Below are 20,835 nucleotides of genomic sequence, written 5' to 3' on the forward strand. Positions count from 1 at the left end.
TTTCCCCTTTTTAAATTCCATTGAGTAACTTATGGTAGAGCTTGTCAGGGAGTTAATAGTGTGAGTTGTCTCATCACATTCCTTGGCCTCCACCCTCCTTCTTCCTCCCCAGACCTGTTTTATTGCTTCTGGAAGAAAGAAAAATTTATAGTAGGTCACTTGATTAAATAGTATTAATAGAATAATGACTTTCTCTCTCCTACTACCTTTTCTTCCTAAAAATCATAGTTCAGAAGTAGTCCCTGATTCGTTGCCTTATTTTCTAGCCCACATTCAATTTATTCCCATTCAAGTTACTCTTTAAAAATTTTATGTGTATAAAAATAAGTTGAGCAAATGTGTTTTTAGGGTTGTCCTTGAATATACTCTTCAATGAAAATTCTGAGCTCCTAGAATATGGAGATTGTTATGTTTTTTGAGTACTTGATAGGTGAAAATCAGTGCTCTAATAATCTATTTTAATTCAGCCTAAGACAAGGCTACTTGTTTAAAAAATAGAGAGCACTTGAGAGGTTGAGAGGTAAATGATTTGGGGAATATGAAGTAAGAGGACACATGGATGAAATTCATGGGCTCATGAATTATTTTGGAATTTACTTTTTATTAGTTGCTTACCTAATGCATGAGTTATTTTATGGCATATTTTCTTGTTTTCAACTTCAGGGTTTCTATAGGATGGATTAGTAGGACCTCTACTTACTCTTTAAAAATCTCTTGGTTCAATACATTGTAATTAGTTTCTTGTGATTAAATCAGTCTCTCTTTCTTACAGATTGAGGTGGTGCCATGCAGCAAGAAGCAGCGAGATGCAGAGTTCGAACCAGAAGGCCTGACATGGCACTTTATGTTCCTAAAGCTCGAAGGGGTGTAGTACTACTCAAGGCAAGGGATGAGGAAAAAAACTGTGATCTACCTAACTCTTTGGTGAAAGAAGAACAAAAAGAAGATTGTCTCTCTCAAAAGGAGATCTTCAGAGATAAACCTAAGGCTCAAAGACTAAGTATTTATCCCAATAAAAAGGAGTACAGTCATAGAGAAGGAAAGAAATCTTCAACAAAATTAAGAAAAGACACATGCCTTCAAGACAACAATAAAGATAGGGTTTGTACTAAGAGGGGAGCCACAGAATCCAAAGAAATATTACCCCAAGAACATCAGCAAGGAGTGCTAAATTCTGGGACTGTACCTAGTGAACTTTCACAAAGACATTTTAAGCCCAAAAAGGAGGAGTGTTTGGAGGTTGAAACCACAGGTGTGACAAGACATGAGAGGTTGCTTCTATCTCAGTCTTGTTCAGAAATTGGTGAGTCTTCGATTCTAAACAGGCCATTCCAAAATGCGGAATTCTGTGATTTCAGTAGGCCTGAACTAAATGGGGAAACATTTGGAAACAGAGGTTTAGAAAGCAGGATTGAAACTGATGCCAAGGTTGTGGAGATACAGCCTCAATTCCCTGAAGTACATAATTCTGTTTTGAGACCCGAGAGTATGATCGGACCAGCAAAACTAAGCTCTGATCCTGGAATTGTGCAACAAGGCATACAAACATCAGGTGGAATGTTGAAGCTCAGCAGTGGAGGCATCACCACTCTTCCTGTTCCTGGAAGCCCAGAGGGTGTCACTAATCAAACTTGTGTAGACTTTGAAGCTGAGAATGTTGGTGATATAGCCAACAGTACAGATTTCACCTTGGATCAGAAAGGTATAGATTCCATTCCTGAGACAGTGGGTCACATCTGTCATAAAATGACTTTAGTCAACAAGTTAGAGAGCACAAATGGCATTTTTGATCCACCAATGATTAGAGACTGTGAGGAGAATGACAGCACTGCTAATGAATTATGTGTAAAGTATGAACCCTCTGAATCAGCTGCCCTTGCTCATGAAACAGACACAGGTAATGGGTTTAAGAGTGTAGGTGACATTACAAGTAAGACATGTATGATGGACATTACAGATACCATATCTGACCAAATAACTATAGACAATCCTTGTGTTGTTGCAGTTAGAGTAGCTGATGAGGCCTGTAGCAACACAAGTAGTTTCTCAAAATATTTAGAAATGAGTGAAGGTATGGCCCCTCTTCATGTAGCTAGAAGTGGGAATGACACTGAAAATTTCAGCAACCTGACTGCTTGCTCAGATATTTATGCTGAGAGTATTTCATCTAGTTTCACCGAGTCAACAGGAAAGTTGATAGAGAACTCGTCAGATTTTGCTTCGGCCTTGCCCATGAAGAAGATTGCTGGTAGTAATTGTAACACCTTTTTGGACTCTGAACTCAGTGTGTTAAATGGGACAAAAGTACTTTCAGATAGTGCCTTGGGCAATGATCTAGATTGTACTGGTGATATAACAGAGGCATTGCATGAACTGAAAACTGCTGAAGAGTTCAAATCAAAAGAGGGAGATGACTCAGAGAATATAGAACTTGGTGTATCCTTTCCTGATATAGAATCAGTTTCTATAGAGACATCCATGAACCCAAAAGCTACTGAAACTTCTCACGTGGAGGGAAGTGCTGCTACTGAGGAGAGCTGGGAGTCCATGTTTAATGATGATGGTGACTGCCTGGATCCACGCCTTCTACAAGAGGTATGTGTAATGGAAATTGCTTGATGCTTTGATAATTTGTAGATTCATAGAACTTTGGATTTGAGGGGTAATTTTATAGACATTTGTGTACCTTCACAAATTCACTCATTTATAGCCAGTGTAAAGGTTCCTGCAATAAACTTCTAGGATTGTAGATTGAGAAAAGAATATCTGGTAGATCTGTAAAAAATAAAACATACAGAATTGAGCGATATCTGTAATAGCCAAATCCTGAGTGATCTTGGTGAATAGATTAAAGATGAATTTAGTGAGTACTGGCTGTCTGTTTAGGAAGTACAGAGGGAAACTTCTTCAAAGAGGCTTTTCTGTGTTGACAAGATGTATTTTACACAGGCCTATTTGAGGGAAGGAGAATAATTTATTATTTCATTTTTCTAGTCAATGTTCAGATATTTTTAGACACAGCAGAGCAAAAGAAATAGAGAAGAGTGAAATAAAGGAAGATACTTTTTTTTAAAGTAGTTTATGCTGAGTAAAAGAATAAGTGATTATTGAGTCTGTATAGAAAATATAAGTGAATAATGACATGCTGGCTCATTAGAGTTCATAAATACAAACTTAAATTTTTGAAGGCCTCTTATAAATTATTTAGTTCAATCTTTTCATATTCTTTAGACCATCAACATTTAAATTCCTTACTATAAATAAGGACCACTCCCCTTTTATTCCTTATAGTGGGTTTGTATAACCTTTTCCTGAAAAGGAAAAAAAAATGATTTCCCTATAAAACCTCTAATTTTATAAATGAGGAAATTAAAGCTTGGTGGTCATATCTTTAGGAAAGGCAGAAACGGGATTACAGTCCAATTCTGTTTTAATCCAATGTTTATGTTCTTTCTACCAGACTACTTCACCTCTAAAATAGAGTTCTATTTGAGTAATTCCAAAGAGGCTTTTAAATAAGTGATGAGTCTTTTGTTTCTGAGAGTTAAACCATAAGCATGGAAAAATCGCATGCATGTGAAAGAGACACATAAGACTGAAGAGATCAGCCCATTGGACAGAACTGACTTTCTGGTACCAAGCAGTTCCTCCTCACTCTTAGGAGGTATTGGCATGCAAATCTACCAGTACCAGCACTTCTTATAGTCAAATCAGGAAACCCTGTGTCCCAAACATTCCTCAGAAAGATACAGAGAGCAGAAAGTATCTATAGGTGGACATTCATGAACCTCTTGAAGATGCATGAAAATTTTTATATGTATGTACAGTTCTTCATAGCTTTTATCAGATTCTCAAAGGGAATGGTTCCCATAGTATGGTTCCTAGACTAGCAGCATGAGCATCAGTTATATTAGAAATGCAAACTCGTTAGCCCAGCAGTGTGTATATTTACAAGTTTTTCAAGTGATTCTGACTCACATAAGTAATAGTACAGCTCAAAGGTAAAACCCACACTTAAATATATCAAAAAGTGAGTGTGGTAACTAGAAATGGCTGTCAGCTCATAATAAGAAAAAAACAGTGTTCAGCAGAGATTTTAGACTCAAATTAGATTCAGAAATACCAATAATGGGGGAAGTTGGATGAGTATATAGAATTTATTAAGGATTCAAGCATTAAGAAAATATTTTAATCTGAGACAGAAAGGGGTGTTCACAGGAGTTGGAAAAGGGGCTGACTGCCTAAGTAGGGTAGAGAGAGAGAGAGAACAGTTTTCTACAAAAGAAGGGCATGGCATATAGAGCCCGTTACACATGGTAGCTCTTAAATATTCACTGAGTGGATGTAGGTGATAGGGCAGTTAGAACTCTCTTTTCAGGGTGACCTGCATGTGCTTTCAAAACATCATTGCTGCTAGAACTTGGGTTCTGTGTGGTAGCTTAGGAATATGGCTTTTGTATTGAGGGGGGAAGGGTTCTGGCGAGTAACTAGATTTTCAAGTCTTAATACTGTTTAGGTGCAAAAGAATTTAGGCACTCACTCAGTATTTTGAGGAGCATAGTACTATAGCCAAAGAGGACACTAGTGTGACCAAAAGCCAGGAATGGCAGGAAATGGAGTATGTAGTGTTTTAACTGAAGACAGCCAGTGTTTGGGTGTTGTGTTTGGATATCTTTGCAGGTTCTTAGTGTAGAGAGTGAGTCTATGTTGAGGGATGAGGATGGATGAAAGGAAGAAAGAAGGATATGGATTGAGAATGTTGAAGTGGATCCAACTTTAAACTTTGGTCTCATGTACTTTGGGTATTAGAAGATGTAATAATAATAATAATAATAATAATGTTACTTAAAAAATATCACAATTCCAATCATTAATAGTCTTTTGGTGACTGTTAACACTTAGTTTATTATTTATATTACTCCAAACATACTTCATTAAAGGCTAAACCAGAGTGTCTGCCTACCTTGAAAACTTTCCAAGCAAAGATTTTTGGCTCTTTTTCCAGCTTGCCTGTTTCTTTGTTGACAATGGCTAGACATATGGAGGTTTGTCTAATACTTCTAATAGGCAGAAAAGTATGCTGTAGAGCCGGGTGTGGCAGCCATTGGCATGTGAAGCAGTTTCCTGTGACGTTTGAACCTCTAAAACTGACTAACTAGTGTAGAGAGCATAGCTAGGTTGTTATTGAAGGCCTAGTACTGCAACTCTTGATAAGTCTCTGTAGATTGCACTTAATTTTCTAAAGCTATGGTATGGGTTGTCCAGAGACTTAAGTTGGTAATTGATGCAGAAAGGATGTTGGCATGACATCTTTTAACCCTCAGATCTTGGTACAAGAACTAAGGAATTATTATTGTCTGGATAAAACTTCTACAGCTCCTGTGCCTCTGCTGATCAGCAAACTTATTGGTAGGAGGGTTAGTAAGATACCAGAAATGTAACATTGATGTTGATAGGCACTGGCATCTGGTCCCTTCACTGGCCATGTCTGGCCTGGATTTGAGTATGTAGATGGGAATAAATAATGAAAGAGCCTCTTTTTGTTACATAATGTATACCATGTATAAAAATATGTAGGAATGGAAAAGAGAAAAGTAAAGAATATTACCTATTCCTTCTGCTTGTGCTCTCCATTTTTATATAGGCAATCCAAAATTGGAAGGGGAAATTCATAATCCACTAAAAACAAATTATATGAAGTCCAAAGGGAGTAAAGTCCTTCATATCCCACCCTTAGGGACCTCATTACTAGTTGGTAACCCATCACTTTGCAGTTAAATAACAAATGTTGAGCACTTAGAGTTTGATAAACTATAAATTATAAATAGCTAGATATGTGAGGTCTGTCTAGAAAGTATCCAGCCATGCACTGTGAAAAATAAGAGGTTTTTGTTGAAGAAGATACAAGAGAGAGTTCCAGCCAAGATGGAGGTGTAGGTAGAAACCCTTTGCTTCCTCGCACAACCAAGAGGAGGATAACAACTAATCTAAAATCAATAAACAACCAGAAGTGCCAGAAAATTAAACTGCATGGAACTCTGACAAGCACAGAGTTGAAGAAATAGTCAACCAGAGCAACCAGACTGGTAAAGTGTGGATGGAGAGAACTCACGTGAGACAGTGGACTGTGAGGGTGGGGCTGACTTAAGGGGAAACAGATTCAAAGCTGGCCGTGGACCACAGCGGTTGTTGCAGTGGGAGAAACTCCCAGTCTCACACAAGACTTCCTTGAAAAGTGGGTTAGAGAGTAGTGGAGCTGCACTGTTCCCTCTCTGGCCCCTCCCCCACAAGCAGTGCTGCAGCTCAGCAAGGAGGATTGCCCTATCCTGGTGAATACCTAAGGCCCTGCCCCCTTACAACTTAACAGGTACCCCGAACAAAGAAATAGGGCCAAAATGAAAGAACAGAGCGAAACTTCAGAAAGAGAGCTAAGCAATGAGGAGATAGTCAACCTATCTGATGGAGAGTTCAAGGCCCTGGTAATCAAAATTCTGACAGAACTGGTTGAGCTTGGTTGAAAAATAAAAGAACAAATGAAAGATATCCAAAATGAAATAAAGCAAAATATTCAGGGAGCCAACAGTGACAGGAAGGTTACCAGGACTCAAATTAATTTGGAACAAAAGGAAGAAATAAACATCCAACTGGAACAGAATGAGAAACAAGAATTCAAAAAAATGAAGAGAGACTTTTGAACAACCTCTGGGACAACTTGAAAGGTTCCAATATCCGAATTATAGGGGTGCCGGAAGGAGAAGAGTAAGAGCAAGAAATTGAAAACTTATTTGAACAAATAATGAAGGAAAACTTCCCCAGTCTGGCAAAGGAAATAGGCTTCCAGGAAGCCCAGAGAGTCCCAAAGAAGTTGGACCCAAAGAAGAACACACCAAGGCACATCATCATTAAGTTACCCAAGATTAAAGATAAAGAGAGAATCTTAAAAGCAGCAAGAGGAAAGGGAAGAGTTATCTACAAAGGAGTTCCCATAAGGCTATCAGCAGATTTCTAAAAAAAAAAAAACACCTTACAGGCAAGAAGAAGCTGGAAAGAAGTACCGTATTTGAAATCATGAAAGGCAAGGACCTACATCCAAGAATACTCTATCCAGCAAAACTATCATTTAGAATGGAAGGGCAGATAAAGTGCTTCCCAGATAAGGTCAAGTTAAAGGAGTTCATCATCACCGACCCATTATTATATGAAATGTTAAAGGGACTTATCTAAGAAAAAGAAGATAAAAAAAATAAGAACAGTAAAATGACAGCAAACACAACTATCAACAAATGAACCTAAAAAAAACAAGAAAGAAAATAATGAAAACAAAAACTAAGCAAACAACTAGAATGAAAGAAATGGACATGATATGGAGGGTTTTCAGTGGGGAGGAGGAAGAGAGGAATAGTGGGGAAAAGGTACAGAGAAGAAGCATAATTGGTAGGCATTAAATAGATGGAGAGAAGTCAAAAATGGTATAGGAAACAGAACTCAAAGAACTTACGGATATGAACAAAGTGAGGGATCTAGGGGGGAAAATTGGGAAACTGTAGTAGCATAATCAATAAAATATACTTAAAAATAAATACATTATTAAACCATCAAAAAAAAGATACAAGAAACATTGTATAAGACAATAATGCCTGAGTTCCCTTCAAAGTAGGCACCTTGGGACTTCACACAGTTCTTTCAGTTGCCATCAGCTGCCCTGTTGTATTTTCCTTAATGTCATTGACAGTCTGAAATCTCTTCCCTTTCAAAGTTGATTTTAGTTTTGGGAAAAGCCAGAAGTTGCAGGGCACCAATTCTGGGCTGTATGGGAGCCGAGTCACATGGGTGATTTGATGTTTTACCAAAAACATTCATGAAACAGGATGCATGAGTAGGTACGTTGTCATGATGAAGCTGCCAATCACCAGTTCCCATAATTGCAGCAATCATCTGAATAGTTTCTGCAGAGGAATGTTCAAGGTTAATGCAAAATTTGATGAAGATTCATTGCTCTACTTGCTCAGTCATTTTGAATGTGATGGCCACACAGTACACATGCTCACTCAGTGGTGTCTACTGCCCCCACTGACTAGTACAGTGAAGTTGTCATTGTTCATGCATGCACATTCAAGTCCATTCTCCTTGGCTGCCAGGTTACATTGATGTCATGCACACCGTTCTCGTTGGATTAACAATGATTGGACATTTTCTGGACAGACCTCGTATATTGTTATTATCACTACTATGTTAAAGGCAATGTGCTACATGCCAACTTTTTTCTCTGCTCTAAAATTGTTTATATTTTAGAGAGACAGTATGTAATCATGTGACTAGATAGTCACATAAAATCTGAAGAACAAAGCCCTGGCTGGCGTAGCTCAGTGGATTGAGCACGGGCTGGAAACCAAAGCATCGCAGGTTCAGTTCCCAGTCAGGGCACATGCCTGGGTTGCAGGCCACAGCCCCCAGCAACCGCACATTGATATGTGTGTGTGTGTGTCTCTCTCTCCCTCTCTCCCTCCCTTCCCTCTCTAACAGTAAATACAATCTTTTTTAAAAATCTGAAGAACAATTAATATAAAACAACTATATAAGAGATGTCCAAACATCAAATTTGAATATCTATGAGTAATCTAGACAGTGGCTTCAAAAGAGGAATTAATGCTGAGGGCTAAACTGGTTGATGCTGTTTCATCTTGGTGAGGCCATAGAACTAAATAAGACTTCCCCACTTCCATTAGATTATTTTATGTTCCTAATTTCTATTTTATTTCTATTTTTTAGAAATAAAAAGTCTAAATAAGACTTCCCCACTTCCATTAGATTATTTTATGTTCCTAATTTCTATTTTATTTCTATTTTTTATAACAACTATACTTTATTTTCTTGAGCAGTTTTAGGTTTACTGAAAATAATTGAGTGAAAAGTATGGAGACTTTTTATATACTCTCTTATGCTTTTAATGCTATTTTAATTTCTGTTTTTCATTATATTTTTTGTTAATAGTTCCAGCTCATTTTACAGACTTAATATTTGATAATTTTTATTAAAATGTGTGAACTAACATGTTATTGACTGCCTAAGTGGGGATTTGTAGAATCACCTTCCAGAGGCTGTATATTCTAATGTAGTCACTTGGGACATCCAGAGAAGAATTTTATTTAATTTGCTTATTGTTTATTTCATTAGTGGATAATGTTCCCTCTTTCTGAGTCAACGTTAACTAGAAAGAAGGAACTAGATTCCATTGTTCACAGTTTGTGGGTTTTTTTTTAATTTAGTAACTTCTAAAATTAAAAATCTCTTTCTGAGTTTTGTTAGATTTGTTGTATAATATTTTTTCCCTCTGAATTTACATTCAAACCAACATCATTTAAATTTCTGACCCCTTTTCTCAAAACTAAAGAAAGGTATAAACATTTCTGGGCCTACATTGTCATTGAAAGGAGGGATTCTTGTCTGAAACTTCAGATATTCCTGATGTGCTTACTCTGTCCCTCGCAATATTTTAGTGAATCTCATGAGATGTGGTATGTGGGGTATGGTTGGGGCAGATAGCGTTAGGATCAGTGATATAATTTATAATGTTCATTCATTCAATTCATTCACTGTTTAGTGACAATAGTAAGGAGAGGAAATGGTAGGGTTGGCAAAGAGAACCAGACTTTATATCCTACCTTTATCAGGAAAAAAAATAGACAACAACTATATTCAAAAATTAGAAATTTATTTGTGTTAAAATGCCTGGTTAAAGATCAAAACATACCTTTTGGGAGAATTAAATTTCACCCATACTTTGATTTGAATTCATTGAACCATTTGTATCAGAAGTTGCTTGTAGGCATGCTGGATGACTTCTAGTTATGCTGGGCTTTGGGATGGAGTGCTAGGAAGGAAAAGAGTGACTCAGCTATAGGCCTGACTGCTGAAGTAGGTAGCCAACAGTGTAAATATATTTAAATTTAGACTTCTGTTGTGATGAATTTGGGGTTAGATTTTGGGGAGGTGTAAGTTTGCAATAAGGCCTAAATTTGGGACAGGATATTTGTGTTAATCAGCAACCTTGTACAGAAAATCTTTGTGGATTGACCAAGGACTGAGCTTGTTAAAAAGTGAGAGATTGCCCAGGCATAGTAGATACTCAGCTTAAAGCACCAAGACTATATATATTTCTGATCCTTCAGATGATGGGTCATACTATTATATTGCTAGCCTGGAACTAGAATGACTCATTTCTTAAACCAGTAGGTTTGAGTCTGCAGTTTGAAGGTTAGAAGTACATATCTATTGACTGTTGCTGAGAGGATCAGGTAGTCAAGGACTAATAATTTATAAAGTAATAAACAAGAAATAATTTTGATGTGGGAAAACAAGCCTGGGTGTGATGCAGAATTTTAAATAGCTAAGTAAGGGGAGCATAGGAAAAAATGAATCAGGGACTAGAGAAATCAAGCAAGAAGTGGAATGACAATAAATGCTAAATTTGTGATTTTTCTTAGGTCCAATGGATAGCCATTGTCAATGACTATCATAGCAACACCAGAGTTAAGTTTATCAAGGTTAGTTTGGGAAGCTTCAAACTTCTAGCATCCCCCCGTTTGACTTAGTTTTATTATTTCAGGCTAGTCTAGTCTTACGTTTCTACTTCATTAAGAGCATCTCTTGATACAGTCTTTCCAAACATGCTGGGAAGAGGAGTAAATACAGATACGTCTCCTTGCCTTCTCAGTCTTCCCCTTGACTATAAATTTAATCTACTACAGCTTTTTCACTATTCAGTGGATCTATATACATCTTTCAAGAATGCAGCATCAGTCTGCCATGTTAACCTTTCTGTCCTGTCTGAGTAGGAGGTAGATCCGTGTCAAATCAGGATACTCAGTCCCTGCCCAGTTATGTGTTACTACATTGCCATTCATGGGAGAGAACTAGGCCTCTCAAATTTATCCTCTGGTATTGCGGTCCGTAAATGATCATCTGAACCAATTGCTGGGTCACTCTACATGTCTCATTATTGTAGCTTTCTTTCTTCTTATTACCTTTTGCCCATCTCCTTTTCTGTTTGTTCATTTTGCCCCTTTCTTCTCTTTTACTGGACCTTAATCTAAAGCTATGTCCATGGCTTTCTCACACTGATGATAATCAGTATTGAGATGTTGCTGTTGTAGAGAAATCATTACGTGGTACCTTTCATGGCATTCTCTCTGTTCATTTTTATAAATGTTTTGAAGCCAAAGTTTGGTTATCTGAATTTGATTGTATCTAAGGTATTATCCTTCTACTGTTGTTGAAAAGGACTAATGCCCGAAGGAGTATTAGAAGAGGACTGGAAGCTATAACTTATGCTGTATATTAAACATGGCGGTATTACCTTTTTAGGGAACTTTTTTTGGATGTTTTTGAAATTAGGACATGAGAAATTTGAAAAGATTTAAAATACTTTTGAAAAAAATATTTAAATAATTTTGAAAAAATTTAAAATACTTTTAATTTTTTTTAAAGATTTTATTTATTTGTTTTTAGAGAGAGGGGAAGGGAGGGAGAAAGAGAGGGAGAGAAACATCAATGTGTAGTTGCCTCTCGTGCAACCCCACTTGGGGACCTGGCCCACAACCCAGGCATGTGCCTTGACTGAGAATCGAACCAGTGACCCTTTGGTTTGTAGGCTGGTGCTCAATCCACTGAGCCACAGCAGCCAGGGATACTTTTTATTCTTTAAATGAGTAGTTTTACTTCCCTACCTGCCAGAGATGGGGGGTTAGTTGGTAAAGCATTTTAACATTCTAGCTTTTATTTTATTCACATTATCATAGATCAATATGAAAATTATTGGCTGTTATTCTCAATTATCTGTAGTATTGGAGCACCTGAGATGAATAACATTCAGATCATCAAAAGCCTTATTTTTTGTTTATAGCTTATGGCTGTCCTCTAACTAAATCTTTTGATTTACCAAGGCTTATAGTAAATAATAAAGTTTAAAATTGATTTTCTTCAACAGAAAGTGATTTAATGAGCAGCTAAGTAGTGACAAGATAACAGTGGGAGAGAAAAAAAATAGAACCAAAAGGCTTGAATAAATTAACCTTCGTAATTGAGAATCAACTATATGGGTTGATTCTATAAATAATTATGTAAGTCGACATGGTGACATTTGAAGCAACTGCTGTAATGTTATCCCCCCAACTTGTGGTCAAGTCTCTGTTGTCTTTGTCCCTGTAACCCCTTCATGCTGCCTATATTTGAATTTGTTACAGTCATAACTATAGTTTAAAGTAGTTTATTATGTTTAATTGTGTGTAAGTAAAAGTATCCACAGGAATGTTTTTATTCCTACCTTCTATGATCTGAGCTAGGATTCTATAACAGCCCTTGAACTTTAAGGACTAGGAACTATAACTTGTCCAAAAGATAGAACTATACAAGTCTTTTTTAAAAGGTGAGATGTTAGCATTAAAGGGAAACCTATAACATAATGTAGTCTAGCCCTCTTGTTTTATAGGTAAGGTAACTGACACTCCCCAAAAGTTGTTACTTACTTAGCTAAGGTTAATGCCAAAGTTGGCACTAAAATCCTACTCTCTGGGTTTTATTGAACTGAAAATATGATACTGTAGAATAAATGTCATTATTTTATGTATCACTAAGGAAGAAAAAATTTAAACTTGCACACAATGCTTACCCTTTAGAATTTTAAATTTTGCATATTGAAAGGACTCTTTTAGACTTAAATTAGACAGGTTTTTTTTTATCATATATCATTTCTTACATAAGGAAAATGTAGGTGAAATAAATTGGTTAAAGTTTTCCTAAAAGCTTCTATTTACAGTCCAATTCTTTCTAATAATTTCTTCACTCAGTCATTCATCTTTATGCCTTTCCATTCTTAAATTACTCTGTCATCAAAAACTTCGAAGATACAGCAGCACTTTTTACAAGAATACATAAAAGAACCAAAAAATCATTGTTGCTGGATTCTTAAGTCACCTTTTCACTTACATACAGCTAGCTATTCTTGTATCTGGGATTTTTTTCCCACTCTGCTAACCACCCTTTGTGCAGTTTTGGTACTGATACTTTATGCTCTTGCATATGAATCTTAGCAATATGCAGTATGGTAGGATGCATCCTGATGTCAAACATGTGAAAATGTGAAAAAATGTGCCTCTTAGAATTGATGAAGTATGGTATATATCCAACTGCTAAGTGTTATGATGTAGTATAGGGAAGGCTGAAACCACCAAATTTGAGTCAATAGGGAAAACTTCAAGAGAAGAGATAGATTGAAGGATCTTAAAGGAGAGGAGGATCAGGAGCAGACAAACCATTCCAGGCTGTGAGAACAGCTTGTAAAAAATACTGTGTTCCCAGATTTGGGTCCTGAATTTGTCACTATGAGAAGTTTAGATGATCTATTTTGAAATTTTGTTGTTTTTCTTTGATAATTTCCTCTTTTTCTTTTTAGAATTTTCTTTTTATTTTTTAAAGTTATATTTTATTGGTTCTGCTATTACAGTTGTCCTGAATTTTCCCCCTTTGACCCCCTTCACCCAGTGCTCCCCACTCCCTCAGGCAGTCCCCCCACCATTGTTCATATCCATGCGTCTTGAGTGTAAGTTCTTTGTCTAGTCCATTTCCTATACTCTATTTTACATCCCCATGGCTATTCTGTAACCACCTATTTGTATTTCTTAATCCCCTCACCTCTTCACCCATTCCTTCACAGTCCCCTCCCCTCTGGCAACCATCAAAACACTCTTGTATCCATTGATTCTGTCTGTTTTTCTTGTTTGCTTAGTTTGTTTTTTAGATTCAATTGTTGAAAGATATGTATTTTTTGCCATTTTATTATTCATAGTTTTTAACTTTTTCTTAAGTAAATCCTTTCAATATTTCATATAATAATGGTTGGTAATGATGGACTCCTTTAATTTTTTTCTCTTGCCTGGGAAGTTCTTTATCTGCCCTTCAATTCTAAATGAGAGCTTGCTGGTTTTTATCATTTGGCCGTAGGTCCCTGCTTTTCATGACTTTGAATATTTCTTGCCAGTCCCTTCTAGCCTGCAAATTTCTTTTGAGAAATCAGCTGTCAGTCTTATGGGAACTACCCTGTAGGTAACTAACTTCCTTTCTCTTACTGCTTTTAAGATTCTCTCTTTATGTTTAACCTTTGGCATTTTAATTATGATATGCCTTGGAGTGGACTGGTTTGCCTCCATCTTGTTTGGGACTCTGTGCTTCCTAGACTGGCATGTCTATTTCCTTCACCAAATTAGGGAAGTTTTATTTCATATGTTTTCGGGTAGGTTTCCAATTTCCTGCTGTTTCTCTTCTTCTGGCACTCCTGTGATGTGAATGTTGGAATGCTTGAAGTTGTCCCAGAGGCTGCTTATACTATCTTCATTTTTTTGGCTGCTTTTTTCTTCTTGTTGGTCTGATTGGTTGTGGGGTTGTTGTTGGTTTTTGTTTGTTTGGGTTTTTTTTGTTTTTTTTTTTTTTGCTTCTTTATGTTCCAAATCATTGATTTGATTCTTGGTTTCATCTACTCTACTGTTGTTTCCCTGTAAATTATTCTTTATTTCAATTAGTAAATCCTTTGTTTCTGACTGGATCTTTTTTATGTTGTCAAGGTCCTCACTAAGTTCTCTGAGCATTCTTATAACCAGTGTTTTGAACTCTGCATCTGATAGATTGCGTATCTCCATTTCATTTAGGCTGTGTTTCTTTGTCTCCTCATTTTGGCAGCCTCCCTGTGTTTGTTTCCATGTATTAGGTAGAGTTGCCTTGACTCTGAGTCTTGGTAGTGTGGCCTAATGTAGTAGGTGTCCTGTAGGGTCCAGTGGCACAACCTCCCCTTCCACCCAAGTTGGGCACTCAAGTTGTGCCCTTCATGTGGGCTGAGCACATCCTCCTCTTATAGTTGAGTCTTGGTTGCTGTTGGCAGATCAGTGGGAGGGATTTACCCAGGCCAGTCAGCTGCAAGGATTGGTTATGATCAGTTACCACCACCATCCTCCACCATCTGTGGAAGATCAGCTGTGCAGGGGCAGGGTGGTGGTGCTCCAACATGGTCTGTAGTTGTCCACTGGGTGTGCAGGCTCTGGGATTTCCAAGGTGATGTAGGCCAAGGTCAGCCCCAACCTCTGTTCTGCCTGGGGCCACCCTGCCTGAGCTATAAAGCAATCTGAGATGGCTGCTACTTGTGCTGGACTTGTAGATTCCCAGGTGAAGCCAAGCTATGAATCTAGGCTGGCTGCTACTAGTGCTGGATCTGGGGCTCATTGAGGCCAGCTTTTGCTTCTTTGATAGGATTTAGGAAGAGTGAAGCAGGAGCCAAGACCAGCCATTCATATGGAAAAGCAGCTTGGGTGGGCCCATAGGTTGGATGGGGTGGAGTCTGGGCATCTCCAAGGTGGGTCAAATGTTGTTAGCCATTGATGGAGTCTCTGATATGGCACCATCTTGTCAGCTCCGTGGGGTGAGAGTTTAGAAAAGGGCCAGTGACCTCTGGTCATCTTGATGCCAGGTACCTCAGTTTCTCCTTCTATGCCACTGGTGCCTTTCAAGCTGTTACACCATACACCAGTTTTGGAGCTTAGAGGGAGTGATCTGAGTAGGTGAGTCCATGTGTGGGTTCTGTAAGAGGAGCTGCTTGGGGCTCCACAAGCTTCTTCCACTGATTCAATCCCTCCCGCTTTTTGCAGCCAGAAGTTGTGGAGACTTACCTTCTTGGCACTGGAACCCTGGGCTGGGGGCCCGGTGTGGGTCTTGGACTCCTCGCTCCTGAGATATCCCTCCCAAATTTTTATCCAGTACGTGTGAGTGAGAGACCAGCCAATTCCGCACATCTGTGCCCCTCTTACCAGTCTGAATGGATGTGGTAATTAAGTAGTTGGTGGACTTCCAATCAACTCAATTGCTGATGGTTCTGAGTGATGGTTGTTGCATATTTTGTTTGTAATTTTGGTGTAGTTGTTCAAAAAGGCAAGCTATTTCTGTCTGTGCTGCCATCTTGACTATCTTTATAACTTCTTAAGATTTTCTACATGATTTATATGATAAGGGCTATTAAAGTTTATTGATAAAGGGAAAGGAAAGTGTGTCAATTTTTTCAAATTTCAGAATGCCTTCCAGAATTATTTTTAAAAATGTATGTTACAAAAATCAAGTCCCTATTGATGAGAGCTCTAAGTAGAATCAATCTAGTTAAGCATATATTTGGACAAAGTAATTAATGTGAAGCATGTATGTTTTATTTTTTCCACAAATATTTACTGAATACCTAGTTTGTGCAGGATAGTATGTGCAGTGGGGGAAATGTAGGGGGGTAAGTATAACATGTCTCTGATAGCTGAATTATAGAATCAGAATGTTGATTAAGAAACTGAAACCCAACCTTCCTTTCTAGACTTAACTCCCTGGATTAGTTTTCAAAGGCTGCCAGGACAAAGTACTACCCCAGACTGGCTGTGGCAAAGTACCACAGAAATCTGTTTTGTTTTTGGGGTTTTTTTTTTTGCAATTCTGGAAGCTAGAATTCCAAGATCATGGTGTCAGCAGTGTTGGTTTCTTATAGGACTCTCTTCTTGTTTTGTAGATGGCTATGTTTTCTTTGTGTCTGCTCCTGATTTTCCCTTTGTGTTTGGGTCCAAATTTCCTCTTATAAAGATTAAGATTAAGGCTTACCTGATGACCTTATTTTTTAAAAAACTTAAGTACCTCTTTAAAGACCTTATCTCCAAATACAGTCACATTCTAAGGTAGTTGTGGTTAGAACTTGAACATGATTTTGAGAGCAGCAGAATTAGGCCCACAGCACTCCCCTAGGTCCTCACATTATTTGATGTAACCACACTTAACTGTTCAGTGACTACCATACTCCTTGCATGTCTTTGCACACTTTGTTCCTTCTACCTGTGGTACCTTTCTCTGTTGTTTCTATGTATTATTTTTCTACTTGGGCAGTGAAGTAGAGTAAGCAAAATTTATTCTTCTCTATCCACTGGTAGCACTTCCTTTACTTTTAGAACTTTATTATTTCATATTAAAATTCTTTGTCCAGTATTTTTCTGATGTATGTTAAACATACATTAAATGTTGGATATGTGGTCAGGTAGTCACAATGAGGTTAGAGGAAGAGACAGTGATGTTAGAGGAAGAAATAGGTCACAATGAGGTTAGAGGAAGAAAATTCTAGCTATTTGTGTAATGAGTATTATAAAAGTAGTACAGGTGTAATAAATGCTATGGCAGTATGGAGGAAGAGTCAGATTATACATGCTTGAGGGTATTTTGGGGAGAATTAATGGTAGAGGTGATATTTGAGTATATCCTTGCAGAATGATATGATATTTTGAGATGTGCAAACTGACAGGTGTCGGCATTTGCAAAATAATGAGACCAAAGCAATAGACAGGAAGAAACAAAATGTGTTTAGTCTTAGTGAATATTATTCTTTGGTTGGAATGTAGCATATTATAAGGGATAATGTGAGATAAAACAGAAGGTAGTATATTAGTTTACTATAGCTGCTGCACTAAAACTAGAGCCTTAAAACAACACATATTTATTATTTTACAGTTCTGGAGATCAGAAGTCCAAAATGGATCTTACTGGACTAACATTAGTTGTTGGCAGGGCTCTGTTCCTTTCTTGAGGCTCTGGGGAAGACTGCTTTGTTGCCTTTTTCAGCTTCTAGAGGCTGCCCACATTCCTTGACTCATGGCCCACCTTCCATCTTCAAAGCTGGTAGTGGCCAGCTGAGTCTTTCTTATATCATATCATTCTGACACTAACTACTGCCTCTGAGCTTTTCTGCCTTTAAGGACCCTTGTGATTACGCTGGGCATACCCACATAATTCGAGATAATCTTCCTTTAAGTCTGATGATTACTAACCTTAATTCCATCCACTACCTTGATTCTTTGCAATGTAACATTCACAGGCTAAGGGAATTAGGAAATGGACTTCACTGAGAGGCCATTATTCTACCTACCAACATAGGTTGGGGCCAAATCATAGGAGTTTAAAATATAGCCATTGAAGATTTTTGATAAAAGGATGATGTAATCAAAGCATTGTTTTGGGAGTTTAATCTTACAAACTTTTTGCTATTTAGAATATAGAACTGGAAAGAAGTCAGCAAGCTGGTGTGGTCTTTCCAGTTTTGCCATTGATCCTCCCTCACTTAGTTCTTCCTTCCCTGTTTCTCCTTTTCTTCCTTCCTTCCTCCTAGAATAGTTTGCATTCATAAATGTTTAATCAGAGAATTAGTTGTCCTGACCATTGCTACCGACACTATTTCTGATTCTCTTCACTGTAAGGTCACTTCATTGTGTTACAGGAGGAATACTAGACTAACAGTCAGAGGACCTGTATTCAAATTTTCTCAGTAATTTGATTTGTAACCTTAGGGATATTTTTTCATCTCTGTGATGCAATTCTTCATCTTTGTAACTGGGATAATGATAGCTCATTAGAGATGCACATCTGATAGCAATATAAAGATAACTATTTCAGAATTATGTAGCATAAGAAAATAACTGACTTGTGATTTCAGAACTTTTTGTTTTTCCTTTTGTATCTCAAAGAACCAAGGATTAAACAAACAAACAAAAAAAACCAATAAAATAAATAAATAAATAACGCAGTGGTCCATGCTTTGTCAACCTTTTACTCTCCCCACCTCTTTTTCCCCTCTACAGATAGGAATCAGGACAATTATATCACAGCAAGTCAGGTGATATGTTACAGACCTGTTTTTAAGACCAGACTACTAGGCTGTAAGAATCTTAAAACACTCACTTTGGGGAAGATAATTTAGTTGAGTGTTTTTGTTTATTTGTATGAAGGAATACACAGATTTCACCTATGCTTTATAAATGGCAAGATAGACCACTGGTAAAAATCCTAAAATGTTTGCAATTCATAACTTAAAATTGTTTGCTCTGAGTTATCTGCAAACTTTCCTTTGATCTATAATACACAGATAAGAATGAACCAAATTCTAAACTTCTTCCTTCCATCGTTGCTCTATTTCTTAGCCCTAAAAAAGAAAAAATATATATGTAGGTCTTACAATATGAAGGTTTCACATTAATGGCATAGCAAGTGTTGCCTCCATACACCTGTCATAGTAAATGTTCCAGTTATGTATAATAGAAATATGATGCAAGCTACAAATAAATGTGAATCTTGTGTATAATTTAAAAATTGCTAGTTGCCATATTAAAAAAGTAAAAAGAAACAGGTAAAATTAATAATATATTTTGATCTAATTTATCAAAAATAACATTTCAACATGTAATCATAATATAAGAAATGATTGAACTGTTCTTTTTAAAATTTGTATTAAGTCCTGGAATCCAATGCATATTTTATACATAAAAAAAGTCTCAATTCAGACTAGCCACATTTCAAGTACTCATGCTAGACAGTGCAAGTCTTCTGCCAAGTTACTTGCATAGTCAGTGCATCAAGTCTTAGAATCTGTCCTTGAAGATTCTATACTGCCATGTCCCCCTCCCCCTACCACACACACACACACACACACACACACACAGAGTCTTGCTCTGGTTCTCTCTTCCAGCTTCACACCATATTTGTCTCTTAGACTTACCCCTTCTATGCCACATTCCTCTCTCTAATCTGTCAAGGTCCCCTTGCATGTTTTACTGTGATTTTCAGGAGAGAAAACACCATTCATTAATAGTATGGCCTCCTACCTACTACCATACCTCCACAAAAAATGTTTTACCAGTAGAAATGAAAGCTGATCCCGGCAATATCCTAACCTTAGGGAAATGATATTTTGTCATCTTAGGAAAAGATAGGAATCACTGGAAACAGTGGAGTCTTGGTGTTAAATTGGCAGGAGTATGTAATTTATAGGCTTTATATCTATTGTTCCATGAAATACAGAATAAGAATTGTGTGTTTTGCTAATAGTAACACTTTATGTTTAATCAGTCCCAGAAGCCAAAATGCTTATTAGTTAGCTTAGAAATGGATATAACTATACAAATTCAATTTTGCCAACTAGGTTAGAGCAAAAGACCTTAATCAGATGTTTTTGTCATATCATCCTGTCTCTTTTTTTCTTTCTATTTATAATTCTTAGGATTTATATTTTCAAGGTTTTTTTTTATAGTGATGCATTGTTTACCTCTCACAATGCATTATTTAGCCCCAACTTTTAAATGCATGGACACGCAGTGCTTTGTTTTGTTTGTTTGTTTTTTGCAAAGTAGCTCTGAAAGTCATTGACAGAAATCCAAAAATGAGATGAAGGAAACAATTCTATTTACAATAACATAAAAAAATTTAGGATTAAATGTAACAAAAGACATACAAAACTTGTACTCTGAAAACTGCAAAACTTTGGAAGAAATTAAAGAAGACCTAAATAAATGGAAAGACATCCCATGTTCATCTCTTTAATAAAATTAATATAGTTCCCAAATTGATTTACATATTCAACACAATCCCAGCTCCCCTTTTTTTGTACAAATTGACAAGCTAATCTATATGGAAATGCAAGGAACCCAGGATAACCAAAGTGATTTTGAAAAAGAAGTACAGAGTAGGAAGACTCAAAACTTCCTGATTTCAAATCTATTATAATAAAACTCCAGTCATCAAGATAGTGTGGCACTGATAACAGGATAGACTTGCAAGTGATTAAAGACTCCCCTTGTTTCTGGGGCTCTGAGTTATTCTAAACTGATATACCAACACACTCTAGGCTTTTAAGAATTTGTTAAAAAGTTAGCTGATAATCTTGCCTGCTTGTGTGGTGCCCACTTCTTGCCATGATCTGCCAAGGGCTAACAGTTTATATATCCTGCTTCT

At 37.1% G+C, this 20,835-nt stretch overlaps 1 protein-coding gene across 7 annotated transcripts in view; it reads left to right on the forward strand.

Annotated features, from left to right (window-relative positions):
* Nucleotides 1-20,835, forward strand: part of R3HCC1L (R3H domain and coiled-coil containing 1 like) — an 89,990-nt gene that overhangs the window by 52,041 nt on the left and 17,114 nt on the right. For all 7 annotated transcript variants that reach the window (XM_045854644.1, XM_045854639.1, XM_045854643.1 and 4 more), the window contains one exon: nt 773-2,595. In XM_045854644.1, coding sequence (XP_045710600.1) covers nt 787-2,595 — 1,809 coding nt within the window. In that variant the 5' untranslated portion in view covers nt 773-786. The remainder of the gene's footprint in view (nt 1-772; nt 2,596-20,835) is intronic.

This window comes from Phyllostomus hastatus, unplaced genomic scaffold (genome assembly GCF_019186645.2).
Source record: "Phyllostomus hastatus isolate PE091 unplaced genomic scaffold, TTU_PhHast_1.1 phas_scaffold_1066, whole genome shotgun sequence".
Taxonomy (NCBI): Eukaryota; Metazoa; Chordata; class Mammalia; order Chiroptera; family Phyllostomidae; genus Phyllostomus; species Phyllostomus hastatus.